Raw genomic sequence first — 14,533 nt, forward strand, 5'->3', positions numbered from 1 at the left:
TAAAAAAGTTTATTGTGTTGTGTGATGTTGTTTGCGGCTTCATTATCCCCTTCCAGCTCATAAATAACAGACATGCGCAACTAAAAGAATCCCTAATTGGGCTCCAGACACATAAGCATAAAGCATAGTTGAGTTGATTTCGGGAATTAGAGATCATAGGGCCCTGATCACTCAGTCCCCTGTTCCTCACTTACCTCCTGATCCTGACACATTGTGAGTAATGTCAGTAGTCACACTCTGGGAGTGGGGGCTGTCTAGTCTCTTAGAAGTTGCTGGGAAGAGCTCTTGGAACTTGAAGCCACTGGGGGACATCTGGATGTCTTTTCCCCCGTGTGTCCTCCCAATTAGAAGGTGGTTAGAGAAATGAGGGAATTGTCAATGATAAACTTTGAATATGGATCTGGGTTCCCTGTACATTCATGGTTTGCCTTGAAATCCAAAGGCAAACCTGGGCTCTGGAATTGGGGTCTATGTGAGGAATCCAGCTTGAAACGGAATCTAGATTTGTGGTAATAACCTTTTTATTCCAGGATCCCTCATTTTCTAATTTCTCACATCTGTTTATGGAAAGAAGTGGAGTTTAGGGTTATGGTTGGCTGAGCTAGAGTCTTATGATCTGCCACATGCATGGGTTTTGGGGAAGCATTTGGAGAAGGTCTTGTGACTGGGTCTAATTGGGGTTTTAATAATTGAGATGCAGTGCTCATCAGATCCTCCCATCTCAGAGTTTACGGTAGAGGCACATGTGTGTCTGTCAGCCTGTTAATGCTGATTCCGGTGCTGTAAATAATTAGGTGCTACATTGGGTTGCTTTCTTAGTGCTGTGGCTGCTGAGCCCTGACCTCATACTGTTTGGCAAGCACACCACCACTGAGTTCCTCTTTTTTTAACTTTTCAGTTTTCGACAGGATCTAGGGTGGGCTTGAACTTGTGAGTCTGCTCTTATTTATTTAGAGACAGCATCTCACTGTATAACCCTGGCTGACTTCAGACTCACTCTGTAGACTGGCCTGGCCTGACCTCACAGAGAATCTGTGGCAGGGGGAAAGGTGTGCCCACAGCCAGCTTTGATTTTACTTCAGCTTCTCAGTGTGTGCACCACCACTTGCACTCAACTTCCTGACCGCTCCTACCCCATTTCACACTGACTTTCTGCACAGCCATGTGGGTTAGAGCAGCTGCTCCCTCCCAGAAGCAGTAACACTAGCCAGGAGTCACAAATTTTTTTAAATGTTTAAATTGGAGCCTTATATGCCACATATTACTCTTGTCTAGCCTTTGGTGTCCCCCTTCCCCTCCGTGTGTGCTCACACACTGCTCGGTGCCTGCTGTCATCTCAGAAGATCTGACACAAAGTTGAAAATGGTTCAGGGAAAGGGGTTTGGTCCATGACTGCAAGGGTAGAAAAAGATGGAATTCTCCAAGAAGACATTTGAGGAAGGATGGAGACAGCTGGGGCTGTCCTTTTATTTCCTCTCCAAAGCCTCAGTTTGAATAATGTGCTGTCTTATTTTCCCCCCAAAGACAGTCAGATGAAGCAGAACATTTAGCAGCTCTCAGGAACATTGTGCAAATGCGTGTCCATCCTTCCACCCTAACCCCCCTTTCTCATCCTATCCCTGCCTCCCTCCCTTATCCAAATTTTCCAGCCACAGCTGGAGTTGACTTCCGCAATCCTGATGGATAAATGTAGCACCCTTAGTCTTCTGCTCACAGTAACCACACTTCCTGTCTGAAAGGAGCCTAGACAACAGATTCTCAGCCACAGGTAATGATCTTTTAGCTTCTTATTCCTACCAGTTAGGTTCTCTTAAGAAGAGAAAGATATAGTGAGTTGGGGATCAAATAACTGAAGTTCCCTGAATAAAAAACATAATCCTTTCTCAGTTCATTTTCTGGCTAAATGAAATCTGTCTGGAAATCTTTAGGATTCTGTGTGTGATTGTGTATGTGAATGAATATGTGGTTGTTGGTAAAAGCGAAGGAGGATTGTGAGCTTGCCTCAAAAGTGGATTTTTTTCTGGAGTTCTGCTTAACTACAGGGTTAACTGGTTCCTGAGGAAGAGGAATAGTTAACAGCCACGTCCAAGCCTGTAACATTCCAGTCACTAAATGTTCTGCTGCATATTGTGTTGCTTTTGCAAAGAGCACATAAAAGTGTAGTCAGTGTTGCACAAGTTGTATTTGTTGTACTGGAGACAGGGAATGGTTTTTAAATTAAGTGTGTGCAGTTAAGCCAACGCAAGAAGTTAATGAAGTCAGAGCAAATTCCTAAAAAGCTGTGAACTGTGACCTTGGTTATTACAGAATATTGTCCATCTGTCCTGCATTTTCCACTTATGCATCTGAGGCTTTTGTCCTGTGAAGCAGCCACGTCTCTGGAAAAAAAGAAAAAAGAAAACCCATGGCATCTGGTTAAGATTAGGGCCGTTTCCTGCCAAAAGAGGGAGAGTGAGGAAAGAAGAAATGAATACGGCAAATGAAGGCACAGAGAACATGCCATAGATAAATGCTGTCACATCAGTCCTGTTCTCTCCTGGCAGGATAGAAAGGATGCCATCAACAAAGCATGAAGCATACCTGAGCTAGCACTCTGTCTCTGAGCACTGCATGTGCAGCATGGGGATACTGGAGAAGACCGGTGCTGAGCCTTTCCCTTTACCCATTCTAGTTGCCGTGTGTGCAGTGTTGGTGGGACATCTTGAATTGGAATAATTGAAAGCAGATGTTTTGGTACAACTCCCCCAACTTCGCCCATTACTGCTTATCATGAAAATTACCTGCAATTCCTTGTCTATTTTCCACATACAGCCAAATTTGCCAGCCTTGTAGTTCGAAAGAAGCAATTCTTGGGTTGGGCATAGTAGCTCATGCCTTTAATCCCAGCACAGGGTGGAAGGGAGGCAGATCTTTGAATTCAAAACCATCTTGGCCAACATAATGAGCTCAAGGATAGCCAAGACTTACAAAGCAAAAAAATCAAGAAGTGTGTGTGTATGTGTGGTTTCTTTTGGGTTTATGAATTCCTTAGGATTAATACATGTGTGTGTAATTTTCTGTAATTTTAAGAACTTATTTCTAAAGCTCCCGAAAGGTTAAAAGCCGCCTTCCTGGTAACATGTCTGCTGTCATCTCCACACCCACAGGCTGGCTAGACCTGTAAACCTCCTGCCAATGGAAGTCTGCCCTAATTATTTCTTTGACAGGATGTGGGTGTTCAAGTTTCTACTGCTACCCGTGTTGAGCTTTGCTCTCTACCCTGAGGAAATGCTGGATACCCAGTGGGAGCTATGGAAGAAGACCCACAGGAAGCAGTATAACAGCAAGGTGCCTGGTCCTGCAAGGGGAGCATGTAGGAGAGCTGGGACCTGAGGCCTCTGCTTCAATCAAATAGAGGGCTTCACCCCAGCAAGCAGTCCCTATTTCCTAACTCCAGCTGACTTTGGCTTGTGTGCTCAGCCCCTCTATCTGCTGCACAGATATATTAGCTGGAGGGGTGGCTCAGGAATAGCACGAGTCCAGTATTCTGCACCACAGACGTGGCTATGTGGTGTGTATGTGGGAATGCTTCTCATAGTAGTCTTAGTATTCTATTGTCTCTTGAGAACTTTGTGTACATTTTCATGTGTGTACTCGTAAGAGTCCATTGTTCCCTAGCTAGACCAGACTTTCTGGTTATGGTGCATCTTTTCTCCTAAGCCTGCTTAGATAACCGCACACAGTCTATGACCATAGTCTATTGACTATTCTATTTAGGTAGATGAAATCTCTCGGCGTTTAATTTGGGAAAAAAACCTGAAGCATATTTCCATCCATAATCTTGAGGCCTCTCTTGGTGTCCATACATATGAACTGGCCATGAATCACTTGGGAGACATGGTGAGTTGCCCTCAGATCCAGGCCCACCCACTGTCTCCCCACCACCCCCACCACCCCCGTCTCTGCTAATGCTTGACCTCCTCCCTTGTCTCAGACCAGTGAGGAAGTGGTTCGGAAGATGACAGGACTCAGATTACCACCACCCTCTGAGTCCCACAGTAACGACACTCTCTACATCCCAGAGTGGGAGGGCAGAGCCCCCGACGCCATCGACTATCGAAAGAAAGGATATGTTACTCCGGTCAAAAATCAGGTGCTTTCTTGTGTGTGAGTCTGGCCTGCAGTGTGGTATATCTCATGCTACAAGAATATAGCTATTTTGTATGTTTGGGATTTTTCTACTTTAAAGAACTTGGCATGTTACAACAAGCACGTTGCACATATATTTTCCTGCTCAAGTAGAAATATTTGTGCAAAATAAATTCTGAAATTGTAATTACTAGGACATAGAAAATCTTTCCCCAAAAAAGGTTTTTACAGTGTTAGGTTCTTATCTTCAAGAGAATCTCAGTTTTCCTAGGACCTTAACAATACAGGGCTATGTCATCAGTAAGGGGAATAATTGATGTAACACTCATTCAGCAAACACCACCCCTCTCCTAGAGCCAAACAAGTCCAGCTGGTAAAGATTCAAGACTTTCTCCTCAGGAAATTCTCATTCTTAAAGAGTAGGAAATCCTACAATCCAGGAGAGCAAACACTATTAGCTGACGATTTCTGAGATTACTGTGCACAAGGAGTTCCTACGGTTTCCATGTAAATGAAGCCTCTCAGTGCTCACAAGAGTCAATTCATAAGCTGTAGTATCACTCCCTTTTCCTCTTCTTTTGAGACAAGATCTCAAATTGCCCAGGCTGGCCTCCACTTCACTCCGGCTGAGACTGACCTTGAACTCCCGATCCTCTTGCCTCTGCCTCTCAAGGTCACTTAACTAGTGTGAAGTCAGGGTTAGAATCCAGGAGAAGGTCCACAGCCTTAATGGAAGCAGTGATCACAGTTGTTATCAGTAGGAGATGATAACAAGGCCTCACAAGGCGGCAGTGCTTGTGCTTGAATTCTTAGCGTGCACACACACACGCACATGGATGTTTTTAGGCTGCTAGGAAGATGCACCCTGTGTGAGAAGTGATGACTGACAGTTTTTCTGTGTGTCTCTCAGGGTGACTGTGGTTCCTGTTGGGCTTTTAGCTCTGCGGGTGCCCTGGAGGGCCAGCTCAAGAAGAAGACTGGCAAACTCTTAAATCTGAGTCCTCAGAACCTTGTGGATTGTGTGTCTGAGAATTATGGCTGTGGAGGCGGCTATATGACCACTGCCTTCCGCTACGTGCAGACGAATGGGGGCATTGACTCTGAAGATGCTTATCCATACGTGGGGCAGGTGAGACTCCGCCCACCGCAGGGTGGAGCCATGTGCTGACTCTTCCCCCAGCATGACCTTGTTTCCTGTTACTGTACTGCTGCCTTTTCTTTGCTTTTCTTCTCTCCTTTCTTTCTCTCCTTCTTTCCTTCCTTTGTTTCTTCCTCTCCCTCCCCTTTCTCTCTTTTTATCTTTCAATTTTGAGACAATATTTTACTGTGTATCCCAAACTAGTCACAACTAGGTATCCTAGGGTACCCCCTTTTTTGAGACAAGATCTCAGGTAGTCCATGTTGGCCTTGAACTTACTATGTAGCTGAGGATGACCCTGAACTCCTCTTGCCTCGAGCTTTCAAATGCTGGGATCACAGGCCTGGGTCCCACACATGGCTATCCTGCTTTCTTTATTAAGAAATTTTATTAAATGGCCATAGAAAGCCAAAATTTCCATAATGTAGAAAAACTTTGAGCATCTCACCAGTCCCCTGGAGTTTCTAATGTAGATAAGCTGTGATGCAGACCTCTGAGAGAGGAGCAAGTTCCAGTGATACAGATGTTCGCGACTATCTGCTAAAGTATGTGCTCGGCGTATTTCCTTAAAAGACTGGCTTATCCTTGATTTTTAAGGAGCTATTATAACGTGCTCAAATTCATACTGCAGTCTGTAGCAAAAACCAAGATTTTATAAAACGCATTACTGTGTGTATTTGTGTGGACGGTGCATGTCAGTATGTGCAGGTGGGCTTGTGCTTTCTTGTGCATGTGAAGCCCAGAGAAAAACTTCCTGGATTCTCTCCTTCCACCATGGGCCCTGGGCATCAAATTCTAGTTATCAGGCTTATTCGGCAAGAGTTTTACCTACTAAGCCATCTCACCAAACAAGATTTACCCACTAAGCCTGCTTGTCTGGCACTGCCTTTCCTCCCATGTGTTCATGTAAGACTTTTATAATACGCTGTTACCTTGGAACAGAGTCACCTGGGCTTGAAGGTGTCTGTGTCTTAAAATTTACTATATAATGTCCAATTGTTTGCCTGCAGAATATACGAAGTCCCACTGATTCACTGCCACGTCCCTGGCCATCTGTGTTTCTTCTTATAGACTGAGGTTGAGAGCCCAGGGGCATGCCTGTAATCCAGCACCTGGGGTTGGGACATGTTGTAGGAGCTGTGGGCAGCTTCCGCCTCCCAGCTCCCGGCCACCAGCTAACTACCCAAAATAATTACACGGAAACTGTATTCTTTTAAACACTGCTTGGCCCATTAGCTCTAGCCTCTTACTGACTAACTCTCACATCTTGATTAACCCATTTCTAATAATCTATGTAGCACACGAGGTGATGGTTTACCGGAAAGGATCTTAACCTGCGTCCATCTTGGGGAGGAGAGCTATAGCATCTGTCTTACTGCCTTCTTCCAGCATTCTGTTCAGTCTACTCCACCTATCTAAATTCTACCCTATCAGGCCAAGCAGTTTTCTTTATTAACCAATGAAAGCAACAGATAGATAGAAGACACTCCCACATCAGGGACACAAGGGTTAGGAGTTCAAGATCATCCTAAACTACATGGTGAATCTGAATGTAGCCAGCCTGAACTACATGAGCTCCTCTGTGGGGGGGAGGATGGAACAAAACACCAAAACCCAAACCCAAAATAAAATAGTAGAGACTCTTATAGTCTAGTCTGTTGCCTGTTAATGTACTGACGTTATGTAACGTATTTCCCACTCACCAATTAGAGGATAGATTTGAGAAAAGTATAAAGAACTAGGAATTAGTCACTTAACAATCGACAACTTCCATATTTTTAGAAGATTGTTTTCTATTTTCTGTCTATGAGTGAGTGCATGTTCATCATGTGTATGCCTGGTGCCCCAGAGGTCAGAAGGACATTGGACCCCTGGAGCTGGAGTTACAGATGTTGTGAGCCACTCTGTGGGTGCTGGGAGCCACACCTGAGTCCCCTGCAAAAGCAGGTGTCTTAACTGTTGAATGGTCCCTCCAGTCCATGGTTTAGCCAGCACTATACTCATTAAATTGGTGAGAATTTTTTTTTTTTGGCCTGGAGTTTTGTTTGTTTGCTTTGAGATTGTAGTCCAGACCGGCCTGAGTACACACAGACCCAGTCGCTCTGTCTCCTGAGTGGGTCAAAGTCTGTGCCAAGCCAGGCCCTGATACTTACTAAGTCCATTCACAAGATACTTCATTTCCTTTTTAGATAGGATATTTCATTTGCACAAGGTCCTCTCTCTCTCTCTTTCTCTCTCTCTCTCTCTCTCTCTCTCTCTCTCTCTCTCTCTCTCTCTCTTTGAGATCATGCAACGCCAAGGCTTAGCCTGAATTTGAGATCCTCTGTAGCGTGCTGAGCTCACAGGAATGTTGCCACACAATGGTGTCTTGTTGATCTGAGAAGTTTAACACCAGATTCATGTGTCATGGAACAAACAGGTTTTGAGAAATTGAGGCAGTAGGTCATGTCACCTTAGACATCAAATGCTGGCAGTAGTGTTGGTGTTAGGTATGTGCTCTTACAGAGCCTACCTTAGTGCACTCAAGGTCTAGTATGTAGGAGAGCTGCCATAAAGAGCACATCACCTTGACAGACCTCGTTTTGTTAGTGAGGCCTGCAAAGCTTGCATGGTTCTGAAAGATCAGAAGATAAGTTACTTAGCTGTTAATTTATTTTCATGTCATGTTATGTACTTATTTCTGTCTCTGATAAAAACATAAGATTTAGCTTAAATTCTTTTGCCCATGCTACATTGTTGAGTTGTGTACAGCGATCAAGGCCATCTCTCCAGCTGGACTTGGTGTTGACAAACTCCCCAAGGAGCAGCTGGTACCTTCCTGCACCCTGAGCCTTACATATACTGTCCAGGCAGAAGATAATTTGCATTTTTTTAAAAAAAACTTTTATTTGAAAAATGTTTCCATATCCTGCATTAGTAAAAACCATCTCTTAGGGTGGGAGAGGTAGGGCATGCTTGTAATCCCAGCACATAGAGACAGAGGCCAGAGAGGGTCAGGAGTTTAGGGTCATCACTATATATGTAGTGAGTTCAAGGCTAGCCTGCTACACAGTCTCAAGAAGAAGAAGATGCTGATGGCAAGGGCTGGAGAGACAGCGCAGTGGCCAGGAGAAACAGTCTCTTCTCTTGTGGAGCTGATTTTTGTGAGAAAGCAGGAAGCCACTTGACTTTTCTTCCTCACGTTTTTGTTTTTTTGTTTTTTGTTTTTCGTTTTTGAGGCAGGATCCTACTGTAGCCCAGGCTGGCTTTGAACTCATGGCAATCCTCCTGCCTCTGCCTCTTGATTGCTGGGTTTACCAGTGTGCATCACCAAACCTGGCTTCTTTTCATAGTTTTCTAAAATGATAAGACCCAAAAGCTGGTCCATTGCCACTCACGTTGGTTTGCTTTCTTACCAGCTTATTGCCAGTCGATTGCTACAGTCCTCTCCACCTTTGATTTTCTTTCCAGGATCAAAGTTGTATGTACAACCCGACAGCAAAGGCAGCTAAATGCAGAGGGTACCGAGAGATTCCTGTGGGGAACGAGAAGGCCCTGAAGAGAGCAGTGGCTCGGGTGGGGCCTATCTCTGTGTCAATTGATGCGAGCTTGACCTCTTTCCAGTTTTATAGCAGAGGTGAGAGAGAGCCTCTTCCTGTGGAGCACCCCCTTCTAGGATGTGGGCGTGGTCCCGGTGCCATCTGCTAACTCTAGTTCTCAGTGTAAACCGTGACTGGGACCACCCAGGGTCTCATCCCCGGTTTGTTTCCTAGGTGTGTACTATGATGAAAATTGCGACCGTGAGAATGTGAACCATGCCGTGTTGGTGGTGGGCTATGGCGTGCAAAAGGGAAACAAGCACTGGATAATTAAAAACAGGTAACAGCATTGCTGTCCCTCTGTCCCCTCTGCAACACTGAGCCTCCCCCCTTCAGGTTCATAACCACAAACCTTACCGTGCGATGGCTGGACAAGAATGTCCAAAGTATACACTGCTCAGCTGCTCCTTGTGCACAGACAACGGGGCAGACCCTGTGTCCGTGCTGGTGCAGCCCATCAGGAAGACTGCTGATGAAGTCGGACAGAGAGCACTTCTTTCCCAGCACTCTCTCCGGCCCACCAGATTCTACTCCAAATGTCCCCACCCAGAGTAAAGCTAAGCAACTAGATGACAGTAAAGGCTGCTCAGCCTAATGTGTTTGGTTGGCCGATGGATTTTCATTTTTTGAGACAGGGTCTCCTATGGCTCAGGTTAGCTTTGAGCTCAGTATGGCCCCGAACTCTTCAACGTTATCTTAATTCACCCCCTCAGGTCTGTCTCCTACTTGAATTTGCTTTATACCCTGGTTTTAGCCACATTGTCATAACACATCTCCCTTTCCCATCTGTCCTCAGTTTTACATCCTTTACCTCCTCCCATTCCAACAGACGCCAAGTCTGTTCATCCTTCAGGTTCTGCCTTAAATACCACCTCTTGCTCATCTCTCCTCCTCCTCTGGAGACAGGCTTCCTGAACTTGCTGTGTAGACCACGCTAGGACAGAACTCACTGAGATCCTCCTGCCTCTGCCTCCCGGGTGCTGGGATTAAAGCCATGCGCCACCACACTCAGCCATCTCAATTATCTGGAAGACCTTGGTTTAGTTTCTTTGGTTGCTATGGTAGAGGATTCTGACTAAGTCAGTCAAGGAAGACAAGGCTTACCTCTCGGTCTCAGGGCACTGGAGTTGTGGCAGCAGCGTCTCGGCAGCAGGAGCTGAGGCTGCTGTCACATCCCAGCCACAGTCAGGAACAGAGAGCTGAGTCTGATGATTGCATGCTAGTGCTGGGCTACTCCAGGGTCTGTCCCGGGAATAGTTCTCCCACAGCAGTTAACATAATGGAGATAACGCCCTTAAAAATAAAACCCAGCCAGTGCTGGTGGCTCACGCCTTAATCCCAGCACTTGGGAGGCAGAAACAGGCCGATCTCTGTGAGTTCGAGATCAGCCTGGTCTACACAGTGAGTTCCAGGACAGCCAGGGCTACACAGAGAAACTCTATCTCAAAACAAACAAACAAACAACAAAAAAAAACCACATTGGCATTCTAGCTGGGCAGTGGTGGCGCAAGCCTTTAATCTCAGCACTCAGGAGGCAGAAGCAGGCAGATCTCTGAGTTTGAGGCCAGCCTGGTTTATAAGAGCTAGGTCCAGGACAGGCTCCAAAGCTACATAGAAACCCTGTCTCAAAAAACTAAAAAAAAAAAAACAAAACCCAACTTGCTCATTTTTTGTATATTATCAGTGCCTAGTAAAATATAGTGAGTGTTTTAAGGACTATATAGATAAGATGCTAAGTATTTTTCTCGATTGGTTCTACAGCTGGGGAGAAAGCTGGGGAAACAAAGGATATATTCTCTTGGCTCGGAATAAAAACAATGCCTGTGGCATTACCAACCTGGCCAGTTTCCCCAAGATGTGATCCAGCCAGCCTAGACGTCCTGTTCTCCTGTTCCTTCTTCCATGGTGCCATGTGGTGGTGTATTTGGAAAGGAGTTGAGAAAGGGCTGCTGAAGTGGGCGTGCTCCTGGTGACACCTCTGTAACTGTCCCTCTCTCCACCCACTTCTCTGAGGCGAAGATCTGGTCCCGACTCACTGGGTTCTGCTGTCTGGGGGCTGATACTGTGTAGATAAACAGTGGAGGTCTCCAGCAGGCTGGAGTGACCTCCCCAAGTCCCTGTCTCCAGTGCCGAGATTCACAAACCTGTTCATAATTCTCTGACATATTTGCATGATATAAGAAATGTATGTTCTTTCCCTTCTTTGCATTTGAAATAAAGTATCTCATTTACAATTTAATAAATGACATTGTATCCACACTCACATCGGATATGGTACGAGGCAGCATTTATTAAGTACTTACTGTATCATGAAAACTATACATTTCTGGGATTAAGTGCACCCAAGAAGATATCTCAGTATTTAAAACCGCCATGAAGCTGGACACGGTGATGTGTTCCCAAGGTCCCAGCACTTGAGAGGCAGAGGCAGGAGGATCACAGCAGTGACGTGCGTACCTAAGCCTTCAAAGATCAGGTTTCCTTACATTGTTTTAATTTAATTTTATTTTTGAGATAGAGCCTCAACTAGATAAGGCTGTCCTCAAACTCACTATGAACCTGAGATAGACCACGAACTAAACTCCTGGTCAGAGTTTTGTTTTCTTTTTAAGAAAAACAAACCAGTCTCATGTAGCGTATGCTGGCTTGAGATTCAAGATCCTCCTGTCCCTGCCTCCCAGAGACGGCGTTATGGTCTTGTGCAGCGCTTTAGTAACAGATTTTAGGATGTGTCGCTGCTAGACCGGTGGTTCTCAACCTCCCTAGTACTGCAGCCCTTTAATACAGTTCCTCATGTTGTGGTGTGACCCCAACCATAAGATTATTTTCATTGCTACTTCATAACTGTAATCTTGCTACTGTTGTGAATTGTAATGTAAGCATCTGTGTTTTCCAATGGTCTTAGACCACCCGTGGAAGGGTATTTCAACTTCAAAGGGGTTGGGACCCACAGGTTGAGAACCGCTGTGCTAGAGGAGTAAATTAGCACAACCTGTTTTTCCATTTTTCACAAAGTACTATTATCCCATGTTCACAGCTACTGAACATCCATTGTCATGCACTCTTGTTTAAAATATTTTTAAATTTAGTCAGTCGGTGGTGGTGCATGCTTTTAATTCCAGCACTCAGGAGGTAGAGTTCAAGGCCAGCCGGGTCTACAGATAGAGTCCAGGATAGACAGGGCTACACAGAGAACTCTGTCTTGAAAAGAAAAGAAACAAAAATTAAATATTATACATTTGAATTATTTGTTTTATATATATGGTGTTTTATCTACATGTATGTCTGTGTGCCATGTGCATGTCTGGTGCCCACACGGGTCAGAAGAGGGCGTCAGATCTTCTGGGACTGGAGTGTGGATGCTGAGAGTCAAACTTATGTCCTTTGGAAGAACAATTAGTGCTCTCAACCCCTGAATCCTATCCCATGTCATAACTCTTATTTCATTTTTGGTAAACCCCTCCTCTACTCTTTTGGCCTATAGGACATGCCAGGTCCTTTTGGAGTAGCATATGCCTTTAATCTGTGGACCTGTGTGAGTTTGAGCCCAGCCCCTTCTATATATTGAGTCCCAAGACAGCCAGGCTACATAGTGAGATCCTATCTTAAACCTATCCACCCAAAAATATGTGGACATGTAGAAAGCTATATTTAAGCCTAGAAGGATGGAAAAAATTAGTTCTGACTTTGAGAATGTCATAGACGTGTGCTCATGCCATGTCCTGCAGTTGTAACTCTTTGAAAGGCAAAGCAAGAGAATTACTTACGCCCAGGGGTTCCAAGCCTGACTATGTACCATAGCAAGTCTTTCTCAAAAAACACACAGGTGGTGTCTGTGAGTTCAAGTCTGGCCTGAGTTATGTAGTAAGTTCCAGGACAGCCAGGTCAGTGTAGAGAGAGGCAATCTTAAGAACAAGAAAGGAAGTTTGAAAACAGGAAGACAGTAGAACATTAATAACTACAGATGGTATAATAAATACAACCAGGAATGGTGAGAATGAGGTATTGCTCATACCACCAGAAGTAAGTCATCAAACGTATTGGATTCTAGATGGAGGCTTTAATGGGCACAAAGAATGTGTGGCGGGGTGAAAGATCACATGAAGCTGCAGGTTCTGCGGGAACTACTGAGGCTGGCGCGACTCACATGCAAGTATGTGTGAAGCTAGGCTGAGAGTAGAAGGGTCTCCTGCCAGCCTCAGTGTTCAGGGTCTACCCAGGCTGAGAGTAGAAGGGACTCCTGCCAGCCTCAGTGTTCAGGGTCTACCCAGGCTGAGAGTAGAAGGGACTCCTGCCAGCCTCAGTGTTCAGGGTCTACCCAGGCTGAGAGTAGAAGGGACTCCAGCCAGCCTCAGTGTTCAGAGTCTACCCAGGCTGAGAGTAGAAGAAAGGACTCCTGCCAGCCTCAGTGTTCAGGGTCTACCCCGGCTGAGAGTAGAAGGGACTCCTGCCAGCCTCAGTGTTCAGGGTCTACCCCGGCTGAGAGTAGAAGGGACTCCTGCCAGCCTCAGTGTTCAGGGTCTACCCAGGCTGAGAGTAGAAGGGACTCCTGCCAGCCTCAGTGTTCAGGGTCTACCCCGGCTGAGAGTAGAAGGGACTCCTGCCAGCCTCAGTGTTCAGGGTCTACCCCGGCTGAGAGTAGAAGGGACTCCTGCCAGCCTCAGTGTTCAGGGTCTACCCAGGCTGAGAGTAGAAGGGACTCCTGCCAGCCTCAGTGTTCAGGGTCTACCCAGGCTGAGAGTAGAAGGGACTCCTGCCAGCCTCAGTGTTCAGGGTCTACCCCGGCTGAGAGTAGAAGGGACTCCTGCCAGCCTCAGTGTTCAGGGTCTACCCCGGCTGAGAGTAGAAGGGACTCCTGCCAGCCTCAGTGTTCAGGGTCTACCCGGGCTGAGAGTAGAAGAAAGGACTCCTGCCAGCCTCAGTGTTCAGGGTCTACCCAGGCTGAGAGTAGAAGGGACTCCTGCCAGCCTCAGTGTTCAGGGTCTACCCCGGCTGAGAGTAGAAGGGACTCCTGCCAGCCTCAGTGTTCAGGGTCTACCCAGGCTGAGAGTAGAAGGGACTCCTGCCAGCCTCAGTGTTCAGAGTCTACCCAGGCTGAGAGTAGAAGAGACTCCAGCCAGCCTCAGTGTTCAGGGTCTACCCCGGCTGAGAGTAGAAGAAAGGACTCCTGCCAGCCTCAGTGTTCAGGGTCTACCCAGGCTGAGAGTAGAAGGGACTCCTGCCAGCCTCAGTGTTCAGGGTCTACCCAGGCTGAGAGTAGAAGGGACTCCTGCCAGCCTCAGTGTTCAGGGTCTACCCAGGCTGAGAGTAGAAGGGACTCCTGCCAGCCTCAGTGTTCAGGGTCTACCCAGGCTGAGAGTAGAAGGGACTCCTGCCAGCCTCAGTGTTCAGGGTCTACCCCGGCTGAGAGTAGAAGAAAGGACTCCTGCCAGCCTCAGTGTTCAGGGTCTACCCAGGCTGAGAGTAGAAGGGACTCCTGCCAGCCTCAGTGTTCAGGGTCTACCCAGGCTGAGAGTAGAAGGGACTCCTGCCAGCCTCAGTGTTCAGGGTCTACCCAGGCTGAGAGTAGAAGGGACTCCTGCCAGCCTCAGTGTTCAGGGTCTACCCAGGCTGAGAGTAGAAGGGACTCCTGCCAGCCTCAGTGTTCAGGGTCTACCCCGGCTGAGAGTAGAAGGGACTCCTGCCAGCC

General features: G+C 46.5%; 1 protein-coding gene across 2 annotated transcripts; it reads left to right on the forward strand.

Annotated features, from left to right (window-relative positions):
• Positions 1 to 1,650: 1,650 nt before the first annotated feature.
• Positions 1,651 to 11,096, forward strand: LOC121437982 (cathepsin K). Of its 2 annotated transcripts, none has more exons than XM_041638140.1 (8): positions 1,651 to 1,768; positions 3,207 to 3,327; positions 3,757 to 3,879; positions 3,974 to 4,132; positions 5,039 to 5,257; positions 8,717 to 8,882; positions 9,019 to 9,124; positions 10,606 to 11,096. In XM_041638140.1, exons 2-8 carry the CDS (start codon positions 3,208 to 3,210, stop codon positions 10,703 to 10,705), a joined length of 993 nt encoding a protein of 330 aa, XP_041494074.1. In that variant the 5' UTR covers positions 1,651 to 1,768; position 3,207; the 3' UTR covers positions 10,706 to 11,096. The 2 variants fall into 2 exon arrangements, with proteins under 2 accessions (XP_041494074.1, XP_041494073.1); XM_041638139.1 differs by having other exon boundaries at positions 1,749 to 1,768; positions 3,147 to 3,327.
• The last annotated feature ends 3,437 nt before the right edge of the window (positions 11,097 to 14,533 follow it).

The sequence above is a fragment of the Microtus oregoni genome, unplaced genomic scaffold (genome assembly GCF_018167655.1).
Source record: "Microtus oregoni isolate MIOR12 unplaced genomic scaffold, Mior012 000054F_ref0000373, whole genome shotgun sequence".
Lineage (NCBI taxonomy): Eukaryota > Metazoa > Chordata > Mammalia > Rodentia > Cricetidae > Microtus > Microtus oregoni.

Coding starts and splice junctions, on each gene's coding strand:
- LOC121437982 (XM_041638139.1), top strand. CDS start 3,175: ATGGAAGTCTGCCCTAATTATTTCTTTGACAGGATGTGGGTGTTCAAG. Junction 4,133..5,038: donor TTACTCCGGTCAAAAATCAG/GTGCTTTCTTGT, acceptor TGTGTCTCTCAG/GGTGACTGTGGTTCCTGTTG. Junction 8,883..9,018: donor TTTCCAGTTTTATAGCAGAG/GTGAGAGAGAGC, acceptor TTTGTTTCCTAG/GTGTGTACTATGATGAAAAT.